We start from the raw sequence: 22,338 nt of genomic DNA, 5'->3' as shown, positions 1-22,338 counted from the left end.
TTCCCTTTCTCTTTGCAGACTCAAAGTACTGAGATGGCGGTCTATGTTAAAAAATAGGCTAACATTTGGGTGAGAATATTAGAAAATAATATTCAGTATAAATATTCAAAAACAAAAGTAAGGTTAGTGTAGAACCTAGATTAAACATAAATAACCTTAATGGATAGTATGTGCATTGAAGAACAGAACTGCACAGATGTTGAAAACCCCTGCTAGCACCCGTGCACAGTCAGCTAGCCTGTGTCGTGGGTCACAAATGACAGCAAAGTGAAACGATGTTCCAATGAACGTCAAGCTAACCAACACTGAATTTGATTACAAATTTCTTACACTGACAAAAAACAAAGTAAACATCTGATCAAATGATTCACTACGTGCAACGTACGTTTTTCCGCTGAGTCGCTGAAACTTGCACAACAAAGATAACCCATCGTTGCTAAGTAGTGTAGTTCAGTTTTCTGAAAGACTGTTGCAATTTTCGGAAACCTTCACGTGTAAAGTGCTCTAAGAAGTAGCAGTTATTGGGATCTGCGGTTATCACTCTGAAAGAGTACGTAGCGAAGAAAAATCTACTTACGTTAGAAAAACATACACGCCAACATAACACGTTCAACAACGTGACTCGATCTACTGAGAGCATAATATCGGGAGTATAACAGTTATTGGGGAAAGGAATTCAAATCATCAAAATGGGCGTTGCTGGCAAGGGAAATGGAATGCGAGCGTTAATTCTTGTCGGAGGGTACGGCACTCGCCTTCGGCCGCTAACATTGAGCACTCCAAAACCACTGGTTGAATTCGCCAACAAGCCGATCTTACTGCATCAGATTGAGGCCCTCGTTGAAGCAGGAGTGACGCAGGTCATTCTAGCCGTTTCGTACCGCGCCGAGCAGATGGAAGCGGAATTGTCCGCCCAGGTGGAGCGCCTTGGTGTGAAGCTAATCTTCTCTCATGAAACAGAACCACTCGGCACGGCTGGACCATTAGCATTGGCTAAATCCATCCTGTCTGAAAGCACAGAACCGTTCTTCGTGCTGAACTCGGATATCATTTGCGATTTTCCTTTCAAAGATTTGGAACAGTTTCACCGACGGCATGGGCGCGAGGGCACGATTGTCGTGACACGTGTCGAGGAGCCATCGAAGTATGGCGTGGTGCTCTATGCTGACGATGGCTGCATCAAGAGCTTCATCGAAAAGCCTCAGGAGTTCGTGAGCAACAAAATCAACGCTGGCATGTACGTGCTCAATCCGTCAGTCCTGTCGCGCATCGAACTAAAACCGACATCGATTGAGAAGGAAATCTTTCCCGTGATGTCCCATCAGAAGGAACTGTACGCCTTCGAGCTGAATGGCTTCTGGATGGACATCGGACAGCCGCGAGATTTCCTGACTGGAATGTGCTTATATTTGACATCGCTTCGACAGCGGCAACCAGAGCTGCTGTACAACGGGCCTGCTGGTTTCGTGGGAAATGTGCTAGTAGATCCCACGGCCAAGATCGGCGCTGGGTGTCGCATCGGGCCGAATGTTACGATCGGTCCAAACGTTGTTATCGAGGATGGTGTTTGTATAAAGCGTTGTACCATACTTAAGGACGCCGTTATTAAATCACATTCGTGGCTAGACAGTTGCATTATCGGATGGCGATGTGTCGTCGGAAGGTGGGTTCGGCTCGAAGGGACGACCGTGCTCGGAGAAGATGTGATCGTTCAGGACGAGATCTATATCAACGGAGGTCAGGTGCTGCCACACAAAAGCATAGCATTAAGCGTTCCTGAGCCGCAGATCATCATGTAGAGTGGGGTCATCATCATTCGGTATTTCACTTCCAAACCTCGTCATTGTGCTGCCATAGAATCGATGGGAGCAAACCGGTTTTAGTGCTCAGATAAGCTACGATATATGGTAACGTAAAACATGCGACGTATCTCCTTGTGTAGTTTTATTTGATTGTTTTATCAATTGGATAGCTCATTTCAAATGCATTAGATATGTGAACCAAAACGCGTATCGGTTGATCGACATTTTTGTGGAGGGATGCAATTCGGGGTTTTCCAGCTATATTTGAGCTATTTTAATCAAGAAAGTATGACGCTGGCATTCTTCTCTACCAGGAAACTCAAATTCCCGTGTTATTTTACTTGTATGTACTTGTAATATGCATTCCACATTAATAAAACGTACGATTGTTAAAACAATTTTTAACTGATAGGGTTTTTTTATTATTATCAACCTTAGCTTATGAATGTTGATTTAAGCTAAACAATATGTTACGATACTCTGCATTTGAATCATTCGTGGTTTAATATAAATCGTTTGTTCCTACAATCCCGCTATGATCGTCAATTCAAAAGCTAAAACAAATGTTAAGAGTTAGGAACCAATATACCTTCAATACATTGATAGTGATAGTCTGCATGAGCAAGGCAACACAATAATGGTTCCCTTGACAACAGTTTTTCATCACCTTTCGATTCAAAATCCATCATTATATACGAATTAATTTCGTTAACATTTTTAGAATTTAAACCGTGAGAAGATTGATCTCTATACGTTTCAGCACACCCGACGACAAATGCCAGCATGCCGGTTGATTCAAACAGTTGCCAACAATTTACAAAGTTACTGCGAATTGTTCAAACATTAAATGTAGCAAATAAAAGACATAAAGCAAAGGAGAGTAAAAACTGATCGAGGTTTTCTCGGGTAAGACAGCAATTTTTTTTACAAAAGATCATGCTGCAAGATTAACAGGTTGATTGTACTAGAATTGAAGCAAATGGAACTGAGATTGAATACGTGTTATAATCAATCTATTTCATAATATAAAAATTTACATTTAGGATACCGTGTATACACATGCACTCAATCTTTAAAACTAACATTCGTATCATACGAAGCACTGTTGATAACTAAAAAGGAAGTGATTAAATTATGGATCGAGCTCGAACCCGAAATCTACGTAAGAGCTCCTTCTATTTCGAAAGGAGACACAAACCTTAATCAATCCATTTCCTGCCAACGGAAAACAGGTAAGAGTTGTTCCAATATGTTATAGTAACAATCCTCAAGATTTAGTATCGCCCATTATCAAACCGATTAGACATCGATTGACTGTAGCGATCTTGAGGTCTACCCCCACCATTTCCGCCCATGAATTGATTCGTGCGAGGTTGATCCATGAACCCTCCGCCGGCCCCCGAGGACATCTGCATCGGTTTGCGCTCGTTGTACGTCCGATCGTACCGGTCCTGCCCGTTGTCCATGTTTCTCCAACCTCCCCCGCCGCTGGCACTATCGTTTGATTTGTCACCCCAGTTGCCGAGCGATGACATGCCGCCCAATTGTGGCATTCCGGAATTATTATGCCAATTGCCACCGGAAGTTAAACCGCCACCACCGCTCGCCCGGTCGTTGCCATACCGGTTACCGGAGGAATTGTTACGATCGCGATCGTCTGCTCCTCCACGGCTACCCCCTCCGCTACTTCCGTTTAACCCAGCTCCGCTGCCACCGCCGGCTCCTCCACGATAGTCGTTCGAACGATCATTGTAGCGATTATCCTTGCTCATCGATTGCGAAAGCAATCCGCTACCTCCGCTACCGCCGGCTCCTCGACTATCGTAAGAACTGGACATAGGACGATCGATGTCCCGTTTGCTATACCCACTATCCCGTTTGCCATAGTCGTCGCCCGAACGGCCGCTGGATTTGTAATCGTCGCGGGAATCTCGTTTGTAATCATCCCCGCCGCGCTTGTAATCATCGCCACCACGTCTGTAATCGTCACTTCCCCGCTTAAAGCTGTCTCTTCGGAAATCATCGCGCTTGGATGTCGATGAATAGTCATCTAAGCGACTTTTCTTTTCCGATGATGAAATCCGGTCATAGTTAGAACGCCTATGAAACGAAGAGAGCAAATAATATAACCGATGACAGTTAGCTTAATATTTTACACTGTGTTTCTCGTAAGAATTGAAGCAATTCATTTCTCAAAAGTTCTCATGACAAGAATACGATCGGGTCTAGCATACGCACCCTGTACTAGAAGAGATTGACGAATCGAATCTCGGCGGTGGTGGAGCCTCGACACGACGATCTGGTGCCGATCGTTTGCGATCATCTTCATACCGATCAGACGAAGGACGCTTCAACGACCTCTTAGCTTCCTCAATTCTGGAAAAGGGTTGTTGCGAAAAATATAACGTTAAATAGGTTTGTTTTGATTCGCCATCGATTAGTCAGACTTCCGGACAAATAAAAGGCAGTTGATCGAGGAAAAGGATTTGCTTGGGAGGAATTGAATCATCTAGCGACACATTCTGAATGTTTTTGTCCATTCAGCTTGGATAGTACGGTATTCACTTTTACTGAAATATTCTCGACACCAAGGTGACAAAATAGCATATTATCTACACATAAGCACTTCATGTAGTTCGTTGTTTCACGATTTTTTTTTTCTAAAATGGGTACCACTAAACACACATTGTAGATCGACGGATGCTATATACTATTCTGCAACGTTGTTATGTCGGATGACTGACGATTGTTTTGAACAGGATGCCGGGTGAAAGACAGGAAACAGACTGGAAATACTCAGCATACAGCTACTGAAGTGATGGACTTGGGCACTGACATCTTGCGTTCAGATGATTTCTCTGCCCGTTGTGTTTTGCAGGAAAAACCTCGCTCCAGCAAGTGCTGCGGATCACTTCCAACATTACAACACAAACGTTGTACTTGAGACTTGCGTGACGGAATATATTATCAAAGAGTTTATGATGCCACTGAAAAGATTGTCTACCCCATTGCGTAAATGTTTGTTCCTCTTCTTCAGAACTACCGCGTTCTGAACACATTCGTTAAGAACAACACTTTGAGATGCGTTTGTTTCACCAGCATGTATAGTCTATCTCTCCGTTACGCAGAACAGGCTACTCTCCGTAGACAATCGTACATCCTTTTTCTAATGAGACGGATTTTGAAGCACTTATTAATGTATATTCCTCGTTCACACCAATTATGTACCGGAATAGTTAATGACGAATATCGTTGACGATAAAAAGTACCGATAAGCTTGTAATAAATATCTCAGAATATGGCTGTTTAAGCCACACACAAAACAAAAATGCAACAAAAATCTAGAATGAGAGGTAAATGTGTTTTTGGTGAAAAATGAATGAATTTGCAACCGTACTTCCTTTGCTGTTGTTTCAGCTCCAGATGTTCGAGTTCGATCTTCTCTCGCTCAAGCTTCTGACGCTCGCGCACGATCCGTAGCAGTTCCGCTTTCTCCTTTTCAATGCGTTCGCGTTCTGCGGCCAGCTTTTCTCGCTCCCGCTGTAGTCGTTCTTCTTCTTCGCGTTGGCGAGCTCGGACCTCCCGTCGACGACGTTCTTCTTCGCGCAGCTGACGTTCACGTTCGCGCACTCTGTGTCGCTCTCGTTCCTCGCGAATCTTCTGCAACGACAGTACCTCCTTTGAATCCCTGGAATAATCCGATGTCCCTCCACGACCGCTATCGCGACTACGCTGACGAGTCCGATCACGTTCACGGTGTTGCGTAGAGGATCCCTGCGTTGTCGAACGACGTTCACGAGACGATCGGCTACGACCCCGACTGCGACGGTATCCTCCTACCGCTTCGGTGCTCTTCCGGATGTTGCTGACTCGCGGCTGATGATAGGGTTTTTCCCCCTCTGTTCCTGGTCGTGGTCTACTGTCTGTTGAAGGCGGCTGTTGTCGTTTCCCTTCCATTATTGGACGATTGGGTCGAGGCTTTCTATCCTTCTGCGATGCACTCCGCTCCTTATCCACGGTTGCCACTGCGAACGCTGAAACATCACCGTTCTTTTTTTTGTCCTCCGAGGATAGAGCTTTCGATTTCAGGTCACCTTTGATACCGGCCGCACCTTTATTATTGGAGATCGGGGTTTTTGGGGTCGAAGAATCGGTTCCCACTGTCGATTGTCGTGCTGGTCCTAGCTCTGATTTGGCACGCTCTACCGAAATCAAGCGCCCATGCAGTTCAGTGCGGTGTAAATGGCTTATGCATTCTGTTGCATCCTTCGTCGAAGCCATCGTGACGTATCCGTAGCACCGCGTTCCTGGAGTACGGGAGTTTGTGACCACCTTTGCGCCAATTACTTTACCATACTTTGAAAAGATCTGCTTCAGATCGGTGGCTCGGGTTAAGGAGGACAACCTTGATACCCACAAATTCCGTCCTACATTCGCAGCGGTACTATTTCCACTATCAACACCTTCTTTCGTTTTTTCATCACTGTCGACAGCAACAGCTGCTGTGACCGTGGCGGTGCTGGTTGGCGAAACTGATGTTCCTTTCTCGCCTCCAGCTCTCGTTGACATCACCGAAGACGCTGTTGTTCTTGCTGCTGCGGCGTCTGTAATATATTTCGCATATCCGAGCAAAAATATAGAACAACAACATATAGAACGATTATTCAACAATTACACCCAATCATCTCTCCTCCTCGGTGCGACTGAATGGATGACCTTCGTTTCATCTCTCTTTCTCTCTTTCTCTATCGCTCTCGCTAGGCTATAGCCTAGGACAGGAACTTCATCTCCAGTACTGCCAGCACTTCATACATTTGCAAAAACGTTGCTACATCTCATTCGGCCAGGTTTCCTATAGTAGACGTATCGATGTAATATACACCATGTGCATAAGAAGAGGTTAAAACCTCTTTCCCCCCTACTCCCACATCCTCATTCCGCAGTTCGTTTTGGCATCAGTTCGAATTCTGTTCCCCGATAACTGGATTATACACAATAACAACTTATCAACCGGATCAATGAAACAAAACATGAAAATATATGAAAACGCGTAACCATACAGTTGTATGATGTAGACCAATGACTAATTTCACTCGTGACACAAGTTCTTCTGATCAAAGAATCTCTTAAAATCATATCCACTATTTTCACTTGAAAAAAAAACGGTTTAACGAAATTACTTCAGCTTTAACTAATAGGTATACAAAATGAAATCGCGAAAACGTTATCTCTTAACCAAATAATGTTTAACATTACCTTTCTCAGAAGACGATGGAATGATGTTTTTTTCTCTAAAAAAAGTCACACTCATTAATAAATTATATCACTTATCGTCATCGTTCACAACTTACAGCTTTCCCTCTCGTTTGTCATCATTTTTCTTGGTTTCTTCCGAGGGATTTTCTTTTGAATTATCGACAGGTTGTTCTTTTGGTTTTCTTGAAGCTATGCAGAATTTAAAAAAAAAAACAATGTTAATTAATAACGAGCTAGACTTTAAATGGAGTGATAACGGAAGAAAACGCTTTACCCTGCTCCTTCTGCTCTACATCCATGTTGCTATCGTGGAGTAATTTTTCATCCTCTTCTCCGATAGTGAGATTCAGCGAATCCTCGTTGTCTGCTTCTTTTGATTCCTCTTTTATGTCCACGGGTTTATTCGAGTTTCCGTCTGCGATGAGTTTCGGTGTATTAATAGTTTCCGAAGTCTGAAAATACAACAGCTGTTATTTCAAATATATACAATCTCTTATTGCACTATCAGAATATATTTTAGTACAGTTGAGACGTTCACGTTGCACACATTTTATTTGAATTTTTCCAAACTTACTTGCTGCTTGTTGGGTTGCTTATCGACAACCGTTTCTTTGTCATTTTCTTCAGCCAGAGCAGGGCATGGTTGAACGGTGTCAGTGTCCTGTTCATTTTGTATATCCTTCTCCAAATCCTTGTTAGTTTCAGCTGTAACCTCCCCGTCTAAGGAATCTACCGTTTCTTCGAGCTTGATTGCAACATCCGTAGCATCGGTATTCCGATCTACGGTAGCATCTACAACGTTAGTTTCTTCATCCGGTTTACCGCCAGAATTTGCTTTACCCTTTTTTAATGAAGTTTTACCGACCAATATTTCAAACTCCATCACTTCTGGATCTTCGCCTGCATCGCGGAGAGTCTTTGGGCAGAAATTACGATATCATTGATAAATAATAGAGAATGAATAATATCATTAACGATTCGTAAAAGGAGATAACGAAAAGCTATATCAGCAGTATCCAATATGGCGTCCGGCGCGACCTACCTGAGTGAGTCTTTCCAGCAACACGTTTTTCACACCATTTCCATCTTTTCCGCGCTTTTCTAGTTCAACTTTTAGGTCGACCACACGTAGTTCACCTAATTTTCGCTTTTCGGGCGTGTCCGTCATCTCGTAACGAGGTTTATAAACGAATTTTTCACAAAACTATTACCACCAAGCCTTTGCCTTTTCTATTTCTCGTCAAATGCAATTCGATGCTTACAAAGAAAGGTGAGCTCATATGTTCCCTTTTGACATAAGCAGAAGTAACATATGGATTATATATTTGCTAAATCTTAATTTTCTCTAGGAAGATTTTTTAATACTATATTAGCAAGTTGAAAATCGTATTTTGGTTTCTGCTTCAAGTATACAACATAATAATCATCTCAATTATATTGTTAATGTTGTTTGTCTTTCATCAATTTGATCGATTTGTTTATATCCTGGTTAGATCGATCAGAGATTTCATCGATTGTTGTCATATATAAGGATTTTATCAAGGTACGGTTGTCACTACGTAGAAGAAGCACACATTTTTTAGGCTGTATCTTCTTTCAGTGAAACACTGCGGAATGGGTTTAGTCCCGTACTGAGAGACGTGATATTCTGGTATTATTACTCTTCGGTTAAGACAACTGAACGAGCTATACTATGGCGTGCAGTGCAGGAAGCAGCGCAACGCTTGCGCCAGGCGACGATATGGACGACAGCAGGTTTCGTATTCGACCGTATCAGCAAATACTATCATCATGCAGCGGGGCTTTGGTAACGTCGCTTTTCAGTAAGTTCACCGGCTCTAAGTATATGATGCAACACGTGCCACATTGATTTCTGCAACTCATCAATTCGTTGTACATTTCTCGCTTTTTAGTGACTCCTTTGGATGTAGTGAAAACACGCTTGCAGGCACAACAAAAAGTACTAATATCCAACAAATGTTACCTTTACTGCAATGGTTTGATGGATCACATCTGTCCATGTGGACCGAACGGCCCTATAGGTCCATCATCCGTGAAACCTCCGTTACATTTTTCAGGCACCATTGTAAGTGCCAATGTTGAGTTCACACCACGCAGAGATTGAATGTCAAATCAACTTTCCTTTGTTAATTTCAGGATGCTTTTTCCAAAATCAGTCGCTTTGAAGGTGTTGGCTCACTGTGGTCGGGATTGGGACCGACACTGGTGCTTGCTTTACCAACAACAATAATATACTTTGTAGCGTACGAGCAGTTTCGCATACGATTAAAAGAACTGTATCAGAAAAGAAAAGGTCTGAACGCGGAACTTCCAATATGGTGCCCTCTTCTAGCCGGTAGTTCGGCTCGTGTCCTTGCTGTAACCATCGTAAACCCGCTAGAGCTGATCCGCACTAAGATGCAATCGGAAAAGCTCAGCTATCGTGAAGTTGGCCATGCCTTTCGCAGTATGCTTCGAGTACAAGGAATCTTTGGATTATGGAAGGGCTTTTTTCCGACGATCCTACGTGATGTCCCTTTCAGTGGTATTTACTGGACGACCTACGAATCAATCAAAAAACACTTCAACGTCAGTCAACCATCATTTGCGTTCAGCTTCGCCGGCGGAGCTGTGTCTGGTGGGGTGGCCGCGTTCTTTACAGTGCCGTTTGATGTCGTCAAAACGCACCAACAAATTGCGTTCGGCGAGCAGTTCCTGTACGCACAGAATGGGGAAAAGGCAAACAAGAAACCTTTTAAAGCCGTTGGTACATTCGAAACCATGGCAAGAATATTCCAAATGAACGGCATCCGTGGCCTGTTTGCGGGCCTTACGCCGCGGTTGGTCAAAGTGGCACCAGCTTGTGCTATTATGATCGCTTCGTTTGAGTACGGGAAAAATTTCTTTTACAAATATAATGTTCAACGGTATCATGAGAAGAAGGATAAACCACCATCCATCGGTACAGGAAGCGGCCCTGTGGTTAGTAGTCCTTCTGCTACCCTTGTAGGCTCCACGAAAAAGCACGGCCATCAGATTAACAAGTACTAAAAGATGTTCTTTTTCTCCAGTGACCTTCGACCGTCAGCTTACCCTTTGCTTCCCGTTAACTGATTGCTTAATCAGGAAAGGTCACAGCAACAAAATATAAAAATAAAACTGTGTAAAATAAATTGTTAGTCAGCTGTTGGAAATGGTTATTGTGTAACGTGTTTATTTTTCTTGTTTAATCTTTACTGAAGGATGCAACTCTCAATGGCTACATTTATGCAATATACAAAATGAAGTAAATTATACACCGCACATATATCCGTAGCATTAAATTCTTTCAATCTTAATGAAATCAAACCAAACTGCAATGCGTTGATTGACCATATGACCTTTGAATTTTATTATTTTTATGTATATGCTTATACTTCTCACACTGTAGCGAATATACTTAAACACTACCAACGATATTAGGTATCGATTATGATCACTGATTCTGGGTAGAATTTGTGTCTGCACCGGGATGCTTATTTAAGATGTAGAATTTATTTCCTTCTATCTTTTTTTGCTACGAATCGTGTCTTGTACCATCGATTCTGGTTAATAGCTGATTAACTTTTGAGACGCTACTGTTACAGCTCAAACCTTATCTTAAAATTACTTTCCCCTATAATGTTTCCTTATCGAAACAAGTTAGTTATCCAACGCAAACAAACAATATCGAAATGAAGCCTAACAAATGTATTTGCATTAAAAAATTAAATGTTCTATTCTGGCTTACCGCGAAATATAAGTTGTTGATTAGGAAAACCCCAACACGTTTTTGATCGTTTGGATCTTCATAATATGCACCCCCTTGTTAGAAATGTTGTTATGAACATAAGAAAACTCTACACTTAAGAGTAATATTAAAACAACTACTTCGTTCAATGCATTTCCCACTCTCGTCATTGCTAACTTTAACTCTAGCGATTGTTTTTTGCCTTTCACTATGTTCCGTGATTCGATTCCATTTATTGTAACTATGACTCCAGCGCTTCGCCGTATCTCTGTGAACGTTTTTCATTTATCGAGTGTTTGATTTTTCTCGAAGATTCATCAAACACTACATAGGAGCATTCGAACTTTGTTTAAAATATACACACGGTAGTAGACTGGTTTTCTTTTCAACTACCGATAATATTGAATTCATCCGGTGGGATTGTATAAACATGTGTCCCACCCAAATGTGGCAATTGAAATTACTTGAACTAAAGCTTTTACTCAACCAGAATCAATCTGCGAAGCCCTTAAAAGGATTTCAAAACCAGCTCATAATAGCATTTCCGTGCATGTGTGGTTCATCCCTTATCTTATCTCTACAGTTGCTTGCAACGCTTTGAACGTCAGTTGCACACGTGAATATCTCGCTGCAACAAGAAATCTCAATGAGTTCCTACTTGGGCCAATAACGATCTTCGATTAGCTCAATTCGCACATTGCTGGATCTTCCTTCTGTGTGATTGATAACAAAACCCACTGAAGAATCGTTGGCCTTTCACCATTGGTCTGATTCTCGAGGAATGACGATGACGGGACCTTTCAATGCGAACACGGCGGTGATAATGCCGATAGTATAAACTTTCATTCAATTATATTCCGCAAAAAACCGTCATGCGACTCATGGCTTGTTTTGTTTCTTTTCTGCTTTTTATTAATCTTAAGTTATTCCCATAATGATAGTTTCATAATCCATTATGATTTATGAGCTGTATAGCAGGACACTAAAGAAAAAGATTATTTACATCGTTCGCGCTCACCGCTCCGCCCTCTGTGGCACAAGCACACCTGTACGGGAATATCGGGCGAGAATTCGTACAACAATGTATTTTTGCTACTACACAAAGGAATAGAGTTTTAGACATTGTTTACATGGCCACCCATTGCTTGCTCTGAATTGTTTGATTATTATGCACAAAGAAGTAAGCATGCTCGAAGTACGACACACCGGGCAGAAAATATTGCTACTGCAAATCACCGGTAAGGGCTCCTCGCAGGCGCTCGAACACAAGTAACGTGAACACGCACACACAAACTCATTCCCTTTTCGCCTTTTGCAAAGGAGCGATAAGAAGAGACGACTACTGTTTACGAGAGATGGAAACTCATGCTTCCTTCACTGGCCGCAATCTTCAGCTTTTGACGCATCACCTCGCGATTCGAATAATCCGGTAATTTCAGGTAGTTTACGCAAGTCATTACCGAAGGCAGATATTCGTCTGGGTTCTGATTGCCATCCATCTTTTTACGCACAATCGTCAGCGGTGGCGTAAGAGCTTTGAATCCTCCTGTCGGCAACCGCGGACTACCGGTGACGAATTGTAGAAATAGACGTTGCTCTTCTCGATTATATGTTGCAAGAATGTCGTAGAAAAATTGAATCGCCGGAGAATCCTGGCTGAAGCCGTGATCTGTTCGGCAGCTTTCGGCAAGCATTCGGGAATCCCAACGCTGTTGCTGTGATCCACCGATACCAGAACCGCAGAAAACGTTCTCCAACTCCTCGGGATAGAACATCTGCAAACGATTCATAGGGAACACCGTATCGAATCCTGTTCGCAAAACGAGAAAGAAAAATGTAATCCAATGGAAGAATAAAGCTTTCCACTTCATAGTAAACCCATTGAATCAATCATTACCTTCACGTAGTGCCTCAAATTGGCGTGATACTCCTTCGGCTAAGAACCAATGTGTCACGAGAGAAATGTACTGATGCAAGTTGTTGATCGTAACCGCCATATCTCGCCCACCACGCCGCAGCTCGACGTTCGGGTGACCAGGGAGAACAAAATCAAGACCCAAATCGGATATTGGACACCCATCCAAATCTAGCATTTCGATCTGCAAATAAATTATATTATTATTTATCATCCGGGTTTATTATAGCCAATCGAATCCATTCTGCAAATTTAGTTTTACGTACCTTTTCAGTCTTTTCCATGGCATTGAGAGCCGGATCTGCCTGAATTTGGTCCCGTTGCTTCACGATTTCATTCAAACGGAGCAATGTGCTCTGTACTTCTGGCGCTACCTGACCCAGATCGGCTAAGCCGATCGAGCCTTCCTCACTCAGCATCCAACGATAAAACGGTATGGAAAAGGGTAAATCGAGCTACAAAACGAGATAAAAGTCAGTTAACAACGATTCCAATTTGCGCGACGTTATTTCACTTGCAGTGAAAGTCGTTGACTCTTACCATGCGACTATCCATAACAGCTTTGGCCATAAATTTTCCCAAGAACTTGAATTTATGTTTCAGACGAGAGATTTGTGATGTCTTTGCCGTCTTGCTGAGCGGAATCGGAAATAGTCCTCGAGGGGCATTCACGTACGAAACGATGCCCGTTCCCACAGCAACTGAACTGTCCGCAGTACTTCCTCTACCACCGTTGCTTGAGAGTGGTGTTATCATCAGTCCTTCCACGTCGACTAAAGATGACGGGGGCAGAGCTGGTGGAGGCGTTGAATTGTTTTCCAATTCTGCCTGTTGGGGATTCAGCTGGAGCAATTGATCCGATTGCTCAATTAACATATTCAGGGAATTATCATTGCTGATCATGAAACTGCTGTTGTCGTCGCTAATTCCACTGACGCTATTGTTGGCTGTCTCATCACTGCCGCGATTTGATCCAATCGATGAACGGGTCATCGTCATATTAACCAAAGCAATCGTCGTAGCGGTTGTCGTCATCGTGGTTGTATCTAAGCTTCCATCATCTAGGACACCCCCACTCATTGACGATTTAACGATGTTATCCGCGATCGTAGTCGATTGTTGATTATTGTTTTTATAGCTATCACTATCATTCCATAAGCCTAAATCACAGCGTTGCAGTTCCGTCGAGACCAGCGCGTAGAACTCGAGCGTTGGCCCCAGACCCGTGCCGACCTCGTTTTCGTACTGAATTTCCAGCAGTGCCTTCGAGTGTCCAAAGTCCTACAGAGGATGACAAAAAAAAATATCACCATCCATGCTCTGCTCACCTTCCTCATGTCTCCTCGCACTTACTTGAATGATCGATTCTGCCTGCTTCAAAATGTCTTCTCGCGAAATGGCTCGTTTTCGACGATCGAGACGCGGTGTCACACGTTCGCTCGTGTCAGCCGAATTGAGATCAGGTGTAGTATCGAGCAGCCGCTGTAGTGCTCTGTCTCGATCGAACGAGACTGCGTAAAATAACAAATGACGTGTTTCAAAAGGAAAAAGGAACGGACATGCAACCGCAATCTGCTGAAGCCATTGTGGTAAATTTCCTGTCATAATCACTAGTGGATCCTGTAGCTGACGACTAGCCTTGGCTGCAATCTGTAAATAAAATTATGACTTATAATTACAGAAATTCGCCCGGTTGGGTTTGCAAGAGTGATCGTTTTACCTTTGAATGGATAAACTCAATTTGTGGAACGATGGGAACCTGTGGCACCGAGAAGTATAATGTGGCCCAGTGTCGATTGAGCGCGTTTATGATACGCAGCATACACAGGGCGTCTAGAGACGCATCTTGTACCGTAACAACATCCGGTAGCTTGGATGTGAGGAATGGACCAAGTGGAGATACAATCGCCGGAACTTGACCGTCAATCCAGAACTCAGGTTTACGACGAATGATCTTCGATTGCGATGAGTTTTTACTATTTTTTCGAGATGAGCCCGAGGGACCCTTATTCGAACTTCCCGATTCGTCTGTCACCGGACGGTAATAGATCGTATGTTGCTGTACCCATATACTAGCACTTCCTACAATTGAAAATTATGCATGGCATAAACATTAGTATGATGCTATTTCTAGAGAAAATAAAAACAAAAAATGCACACCTATTGGCGTTTCGGTATCGGTATCTGTCTCGGACTGATCGTTGACCAGCGGCGAGTACTGTCGGATAGCTTGGTATACAGTCATGTTGTACGGTAGAATGTGTTCGCCAATCAAAAATTGTAGTTTGTGCTTCAGTCCACCCATTGAAATCATGGCTGCTGCATCGATGTTGTCAATGTCTTCTTCAGAATCCTCTTCACTATCTACGCGTATACCACCGTACCCACGGACGACCAAATATCGTTCAATGGCCTGCACTAATGCAAGGGGATCAATTTTCACGGTACCACCCTTCCACTGGCGCAAATTTGTACATTCTGGATGGCGTTGAAGATTACACTAGAAAGAAAAAAAAACGTATTATTAGGCTTCCTATTCTTACTGCCATTTCGTATTACTCTTTATTCTTACCTTCAGTTGATGTGTGTTGAAGAATTTAAGAGCACTTGTATTGGATCGTCCACCGACGCCTGCGGGAAAATCGTGCACCTTTACGGGAAACTGCTCTAGCTGAGTTACGCATCCATTTAATTTGGCCACAAATGCACTAAAGGCTACCCCAGTTATGCAAGTCGATCCATCCGATCCCGTTTGCGAGTAGCTGGCATCCAGTGGCAGCCCAGCAAACACATGCAAGAACATTCTCAAACGCGTTGCTCTTTCAACCAATGGATTCTCGTCATTGGCCATGTAGTTCAGCATCGCGCGAATTAGACCCGAATGATTCACTTCGAACGGAGATATATCACTTTCCATCAGAATGTTCCGTAGTTCCTTCAGTGCTCCAAGGCATTCGTCCTTATGGCCGTCCAACTTTCGTATGGCTTCAGTGAGCCGAATTAAGATTGTACACGCCGGGTGCTGCTGCAAAACTCCACCACTAGCGCCACCTGCGCCACCAATTGTAACGTTTGCCGTATCTGCTGAATAACGATTGACAAAGACTACTGCTTGATCACGAATCCATTGGCGAGCCTTCTCGCGATTGCCTGCAGCAATGAGGTTCGAATTCGAATGGCTCTTATTTAGTGAACTGCTACCGCTTCCATCTTTGCTATATCCGGAACCAGACGACGAAGCGTGGTGGGATGTAGATGCTGCTGAGGATGAAGACGACTGTCGCCCCCAGCGTGCAGGATTAAGTGATGCCAAGAAGGAAGTTGTTTTCGACGAAGCACCTGTAAATCTCGATCGGGACGAACCTGATCCGGACGCCGGGGTATGTCTTCCGGAAGAAGATGATCCAGCCCCCATCGTCGTAGCCTTGTTAATGAATTCTTGCATGACCGAAGACACTCCTCCAGAACCACTGTTTCCACTGGTAGATGCCGCTGTGGCTCCGTTTCCAGATGAGGAAGATCCTGCACCACTGCCACCATGACTCTCTTCATGACGAGATTTAGATTTGGAGCTTCCCTGAGACTTTCGTTTCGGTGGTACCTTGCGCTTCAAAATGTCGGACATCTTCAACTGCCCCGAATTGCTCGCACTGCTGCTATTGTCGTGAGAATGATGCCCTCCAACGGCCAGGGATGCCGAGGAATTACTGCTCGACGGAACGCCAATACCTTGCGTGGAACTACCAGCAAGCGTTCCAGCAGTGCTATTGTTAACCATCACAGGTGTTGCTCCACTGGGAGCTCCAACAACGGTAGTGCCTGCCAATAGTGCAACGTTCGTTTGATCTGTAACAGCTACGTTATAACCACTGAAAGCATCCGAAAAGTGATGCGGTGGCTGGTAGATATGTGTCACCGTAGCCCCAGTCGGTTGTTGCGCATGATGGCCATGATGATGAGGCAGAGAATGCGGATGAGCGTGTGGTTGTGGATAAGCCTGATGTTGATTTATCGGGTTCATCGCTGCGGCTGCTGCCGAGTTATAAATGGCGTTTAGCAAAATATTTCCATTGCTCGTAGTTGTTACCGTTGCCGTCACAATTGAGGTGCCAGGAGTGGGCTGTACGATCGGCTGGACAATAGCCCCAGTGGTGCTTGGGTCCAAGTGGTGTAAACTTGCCACAGGCAAATGCTGACCGGCGCTTGCGACTTGCCCGCTTCCCGGCGCAACGGTGTGTGGCATCAAATTCAACAGATGATGATGATGATGATGATGTACTGCCTGCTGTCGCAGCGAGGAAGTTTTGTTAAGGGTCATCGCGTTTGCACTTGCGGTTGTCGATGTGTAACTGCCGCTACCACTACCACTGGCTACAGCCAGCGTCGATGCCGATGACGATGGCTGCTGCTGATGTAGATGGTGCGAGAGATGCTGATGATGATGATGAGAACTCATCTTGCTGCTAGCCATCATCATCGCCGAGGAAAGATTTTTCACGTGCGACCCTCCCGCATTGCCTCCAATGGCTATCGCAACATGGCCAGCTGCTGCTTTCGAGCTTGATGCGATGGCGCTGCTATCAAAATCAAATGTCTGGCTGCTTCCGCCGCTCGGAAGGATTGTGGCAGATGCCGGTGCACTTTGTGTACCGCCTGTCGATTTCGGGGATGGTGCTGCACAAATCGGAATCGAAGGGTCGGTCAGCTGCTTGAACTGATGCATCACTCCTTCCCGGCGGAAATGCATGCCAAAGACTTCGGGTAACTTGTGCATCAAAATGTCTGCCATCTGCATCGCACCAACCACTATACGCATGTCGTTCGAGGCCATCATACCTGCTATGTGCGATGAGACAAGCTGGTTTTTAAGGACATCTCGCAGCAAATCACCGTTAGCGAAATAAACCATCCTAAGCAGCGCTCGTAGACATTTGTACCGCACCGAAGGCCCTGCTGATGAACTGTACACCTCATATAGCACCGAAAACAGATTACGAATAAACTCCGCCGCAAGGCCGCGTTCCTCTTTCAAGCACGCGATTCGCGCGTCGCGTTGGGCATTTGGTGGTCTCGTGGCTAAATTCAGGGATCCAGTGCCCACACCCACAGCAGCGCAGGATGTAGCTACTCCATCCGAGCATCCTGTAGCGATCCCACTAACCTCAGCTGGCGTGGCAGACGTTGAACTACCACCCATGCTTGGGGGACTCACGATTACAACTGCGGCTGCCGCTGCTGCAGCTTCTGCTGCGGCTGCTGCCGCAGCTCCTTGTTGGGCAAGCATTTGGTGGTTAATTTTTCTTTGCACTGACCGCGTCGTACCGGTATCCTCGTTTATCTGCTGCATAGAGTGGAAATCAATCGTATAGGTACGACCAAGCGTGCTGAGACTTATCTCATCATCTGAATTTAAATGTGCGGCTTCAATCATTCTCGAATCAATGGAAGAATATGGTCGCCAGACGCCCCGATCGTCGCGCCACTGCCATTGAACAGCATCCTGCACCGTGGGTTGTGGTCGCTCTAGCAATGCGTCAACCGCGAAAATTCCATCCGTAGGCAGGCGGGGCATTAGCTCTCCGATCAAGCAAGTTATTTCGTACAGCTCCGAGGGACTGCGGGGAACCAGCTCGACATCTGTAGTCACCGCATCCGCCGACCCTGTCAGCAGGTATAGCAATGTTGAAGCAATATCATTCTTCAGAAGAGTTATTGCTAGATCCGGACAGTTTGCGCACATCACGCTCAGCATGCGCACAACATTCGTAAAGGTCCCACTGTTCAGTACAGACGGTGTTACTACCAGTAACTGTTGACAATTTTTCAACAGCTCCATGCTCGCGATCTCCTGCAGGACCGTTTGATCATGTTGGAAACTATCGACCAGGCGATAGAAAGCCGTACAGATACTCTCGACGCTTTTTTTATCGTGCTGTGCCAGCAATCGTGCCAGAAGCGCTAACGAATCTTTCACAAAGTGAAATTCCTCAGCATGTAGATTCAAACAACAGTTCGCAGTGATAGCCAAGGCTGCACGCTGTGCGTTGATCGAGAAAAAATCGAGAAACGTCAGACAGGAAGCGACGCCATTTGCCTGTAGGATGCTCTTGTTGTGCCGTCGGGATAAAATCTCAAGAGCCGTTAGGCTTTGTTCTGCCACATCCATGCACTGAATTACTTGAAGTTTTTCAAGAAATGCTGGTATTGCATCGACCACAGTTCCGGATGAGCGGGGCAGAGCTTCCAACATGTAAGCCAACGCACGACACGCGTTGTTCATAATGTCGAAGTTGTGTTCCATACGTAACAGTGTTATTAGTGCCGGCACTACTTGCTTGATCGGGAATCCGGCCAGAGTGTCCTCATTGCCCATTACCAACATTTGGCACATTTCGATGGCAGCCTGCAACTGCTGGCTTTCGTCTGGGCACTGTAAACCCTGGAGCAGCTGTTGGGCCTTCGACGAACTGCTGTTAGTTCCCATCGTACGATGCAGCAGATGGTGCATCCGTGGCCCAAGCGCTCCAAAGAGATGTGGAGGAAGACCACGTGCTTCCAAAAGCGCTTGCAAGCGGCCTACCTCGCTATCGTCACTTTCTGAGTCAGGATGGGGTGGTACTGCTGAACCGCTCACCGCTGCCGAACTGGACGATGATGAAGCGGCAGCTCCTCCTCCTGTTGAACCAGTCGCATGCAGCATATTCACATCCACCATCGCAGAAGATGACGAGGAGGGTTGATGCGGTGGCATTCCCGACGCGGAAGCCGATGATGACCCTGAACCACCCAGTGTTGCTTTCGTCAGTTTTATGAACGGATGAGATTGGGAGTGCTGCTGTTGATGCGACGAGTTCGTTACATCGTTGACTCCACTGTTGTTATTGTTGTTATTGTTATTACGAGAACCATCGTTGGCCATCGCATTCGAGGTAGAGGGACCACCGCCACCCCCACCAATAGCGCCTCCGTCGAAACTCGTTGCCAAAAGGATCGTCCCCTTTGATGGACCTCCTTTCGAGGTGGAAGTGCCAGCGATAACCGCGGCCGCGTTGCTCAAATGCACGGCACCGCTTGGTACTCCGCCACCACCACCACCTCGGTGATGATGATGATGATGGCTACCGGACCGCGATGATGACGCTGATTGCGATTGCGGCTGGTGGTAGGGATTGTTGGTTGGATTTGAACTAACGCAAGACCCCGTGGTTGCGGATGAATGGGAACTCTTGCCCCGAGAACTGCGTCTTAGTAAACCTCCACTACTGCGACCTGGCTGCGCTATTTCGTACTGCTGCGTGTGATGAAGTCCGCTCGCTTCTGGCACAGCAACAACTTGCTGCTGATGAAGTATTTGCTGCGGATGCGATGGTAAGTGTTGCTGTTGGTAATGGTGAAAGTGTTGCTGATGCTGCTGTTGTTGCTGTTGGGTGGCAAAGTGAGGAAGCTGCTGGGAATGTAGAGCGTAGTGTTGCGACAACTGCTGTTGCCCCTGGTGATGGACAACCAAATGCGGCGGCTGATGCGGTTGTGGTAGTGGTTGCGATTGCTGATGCTGCTGGTAATGCTGCAGACCAACAGGGCTTGGTAAGTGGTGATTGTTATGTTGCTCCCTACCACCACTACTACGCGATGCTAGTCTTGCCCCCAGGTTCGGGTGCTGTTGCTGATGTTGTTGGTGCGGGTGGTGGTTATGGTGATTATTGTGATCCCCCCCCACTTTCTGGCGCTTTTTGGGCACTTGCGCACCACCGGACGTAGAAGGAGAAGCAGAATAACAGGGAACTGATGCAGACGAAACTGCGTTCGAGGATACCTGCGCACCGGTCACGATTCCAAGTTCGTTAACGGTTGCAGTTAAAGTTAGATGTTGCTGCTGTTGTTGCAGATGTTGATGTGACCGCAAGTTGCGAATTGTGATTACTTCCACAGCCGACTCCGCCGCTGCCTCCGACGTAGGGATTTCTGATGATGAGGGGCGCGAAGCTGCTGATGTAGATTCTTGCTGCAACTTGCGATCGCTTTTCGTACGCTTTTGACCTAGTTTGATAGTTGCCTTTGACGCTACTTTGGTCTCTTCCGTCAACAAATACCTTTGGTCGGTAATTTTTTTCAAAAGCTTCGACGATGATGAGCTGTTTGTGGATTTACGATGCTTATTTTTGCTAATTCCACGTGACGAAGATGCGATCGATGAGGCAGGACAGGTATTGTCTCCACTACCTCGATTTGTGTAAGAAGATGATCCTCGTTTTGCCTTTGGCTGCTGCACTTCAACAGTAGAACCAGATTCAGATGATGCAGTTCTATCAGTTAATTGAACAACTGTTGGCAGGGAAGAAGAAACGAATGTCGGTGGATTGATACTATCGGATGTCGAACAGTGCTCAACGAATATTGTACTACTGCTCGCGGGTTTTGTACTTTCATAAGAACCAGGCTCGGCGTCTAATCCCGAAACCCTAGGTTCTGAGTGAGATGTTTTTGTGGATGATTTGGTACGACTATTGCGTAAGTCTGCAGGTTTTGGAGGCGAAGCAAATGTTTGCTGTAGCTCTTGCACCTCTTGTTGCAGCTGCTGCTGCTGCTGTTGGTGTTTGAGATCGAAACCGTACGCGCCCGTACTACTTGGACTAACCGCGGTGCTGCTACAGGTTCCGGTAAACACAAGCTCTTTGGAAGTTGTACGAGATCTGGTACGATAAGCTACCGGAACAGCAGCAACCAATGGCTGCGTGTCGGGTGCTGCTTTAGAATTCAAGGATTGCCGTTTCGCAACTGGATGATCCACCGATAGGGTGCTTGTGCTAGCACTATGTAGTGCTTCTGTTGCGCCAATCTGCGGTAAACTGTGCTTACGTTTAACGCTACGATGTGATGTTGCTTTCTCGATCGTATCTGAATGTACCAGCAGTTTGGCAGACTGTTGTAAAGCGGCGCAATCGGGCTGTTCCTGGGCAGAGGGCAAGCTGATTTTGGTCGAGCTTACTTTTGAAGACTTTGCTGCTCGAGAACGGCGATTTTCGCTATGGTGACTATGGCTACCGCTACCTACGGTAGCGTTTTTCTGTTGATGTTGATGATCCTTGTGCTTGGCCTGTTGCAGCTGAAGATGATGATGCCCCTCCGTCACTGCAGAGAGCACTTGCTTACCAACGGATTCGGCCATAGACGACGCTTACAAGTCTCTCTGTGTCCATGAAACATACCCGACGGCTTGGTGTGTTTTGTAGGTGCGCTCACTGCGGGGCAAACTAGCAATGTTAATTCTCTGACCGGAGAAATTTTCCGCAAACAATAATTTGAACGCGAAAATAACGGTAGACGAGCGGCCTTCGTTCTGTCAATTTCAGTCCATCTTAATTTTTTAGTGATTCTTCGCACCCGATAAAACGTTCAATACACAACCGAATTCTTTTTTCCCTTTCCTGAGTTCTTTCAACTGCGCACTTAACCAGTTAGTTCACTACTTTTCCGATATGATCTATATCTGCCAGCCACAAGAAAATCAGGAGAGATTAAATCTGAAATTGAAGTAATAAAACGAAACGTGAAGTTCAACACGAGAGTTGCACATATTATATGAAAACGTTATTTTT

The 22,338-nt window shown here is 45.3% G+C and overlaps 4 protein-coding genes across 5 annotated transcripts; 2 read left to right on the top strand and 2 right to left on the bottom strand.

Annotated features, from left to right (window-relative positions):
- The first annotated feature begins 680 nt into the window (after nucleotides 1–680).
- LOC128732118 (mannose-1-phosphate guanyltransferase beta) lies at nucleotides 681–2,177 on the top strand. Its single transcript, XM_053825284.1, has one exon. It carries the CDS (start codon nucleotides 690–692, stop codon nucleotides 1,797–1,799), a length of 1,110 nt encoding a protein of 369 aa, XP_053681259.1. The 5' UTR covers nucleotides 681–689; the 3' UTR covers nucleotides 1,800–2,177.
- A 10-nt stretch (nucleotides 2,178–2,187) lies between these two features.
- Nucleotides 2,188–8,226, bottom strand: LOC128732115 (scaffold attachment factor B1). The gene is given in 8 exon segments (XM_053825281.1): nucleotides 2,188–3,902; nucleotides 4,041–4,178; nucleotides 5,200–6,406; nucleotides 7,059–7,093; nucleotides 7,154–7,247; nucleotides 7,333–7,510; nucleotides 7,597–7,974; nucleotides 8,101–8,226. Coding segments are annotated over 8 exon segments (2,982 nt in total). The 3' UTR covers nucleotides 2,188–3,076.
- A 456-nt stretch (nucleotides 8,227–8,682) lies between these two features.
- On the top strand, nucleotides 8,683–10,235 carry LOC128732116 (probable mitochondrial glutathione transporter SLC25A40). 2 transcript variants are annotated; one of them, XM_053825283.1, is made up of 4 exons: nucleotides 8,683–8,881; nucleotides 8,972–9,144; nucleotides 9,216–10,040; nucleotides 10,130–10,176. In XM_053825283.1, exons 1-4 carry the CDS (start codon nucleotides 8,752–8,754, stop codon nucleotides 10,130–10,132), a joined length of 1,131 nt encoding a protein of 376 aa, XP_053681258.1. In that variant the 5' UTR covers nucleotides 8,683–8,751; the 3' UTR covers nucleotides 10,133–10,176. The 2 variants fall into 2 exon arrangements, with proteins under 2 accessions (XP_053681258.1, XP_053681257.1); XM_053825282.1 differs by having other exon boundaries at nucleotides 9,216–10,235.
- Nucleotides 10,236–10,433: 198 nt separating this feature from the next.
- On the bottom strand, nucleotides 10,434–21,938 carry LOC128732114 (E3 ubiquitin-protein ligase TRIP12). Its single transcript, XM_053825280.1, has 8 exons — nucleotides 15,315–21,938; nucleotides 14,903–15,242; nucleotides 14,463–14,824; nucleotides 14,096–14,392; nucleotides 13,283–14,023; nucleotides 13,009–13,197; nucleotides 12,725–12,926; nucleotides 10,434–12,637 (listed from the first exon to the last, which is right to left on the bottom strand). Exons 1-8 carry the CDS (start codon nucleotides 21,906–21,908, stop codon nucleotides 12,174–12,176), a joined length of 9,189 nt encoding a protein of 3,062 aa, XP_053681255.1. The 5' UTR covers nucleotides 21,909–21,938; the 3' UTR covers nucleotides 10,434–12,173.
- Nucleotides 21,939–22,338: the final 400 nt, after the last annotated feature.

This window comes from Anopheles nili, chromosome 2 (genome assembly GCF_943737925.1).
Source record: "Anopheles nili chromosome 2, idAnoNiliSN_F5_01, whole genome shotgun sequence".
In the NCBI taxonomy this organism is placed as follows: domain Eukaryota; kingdom Metazoa; phylum Arthropoda; class Insecta; order Diptera; family Culicidae; genus Anopheles; species Anopheles nili.
Note: the sequence above shows the minus strand (reverse complement) of the source record. Positions and strands in the feature narration are given on the sequence as shown.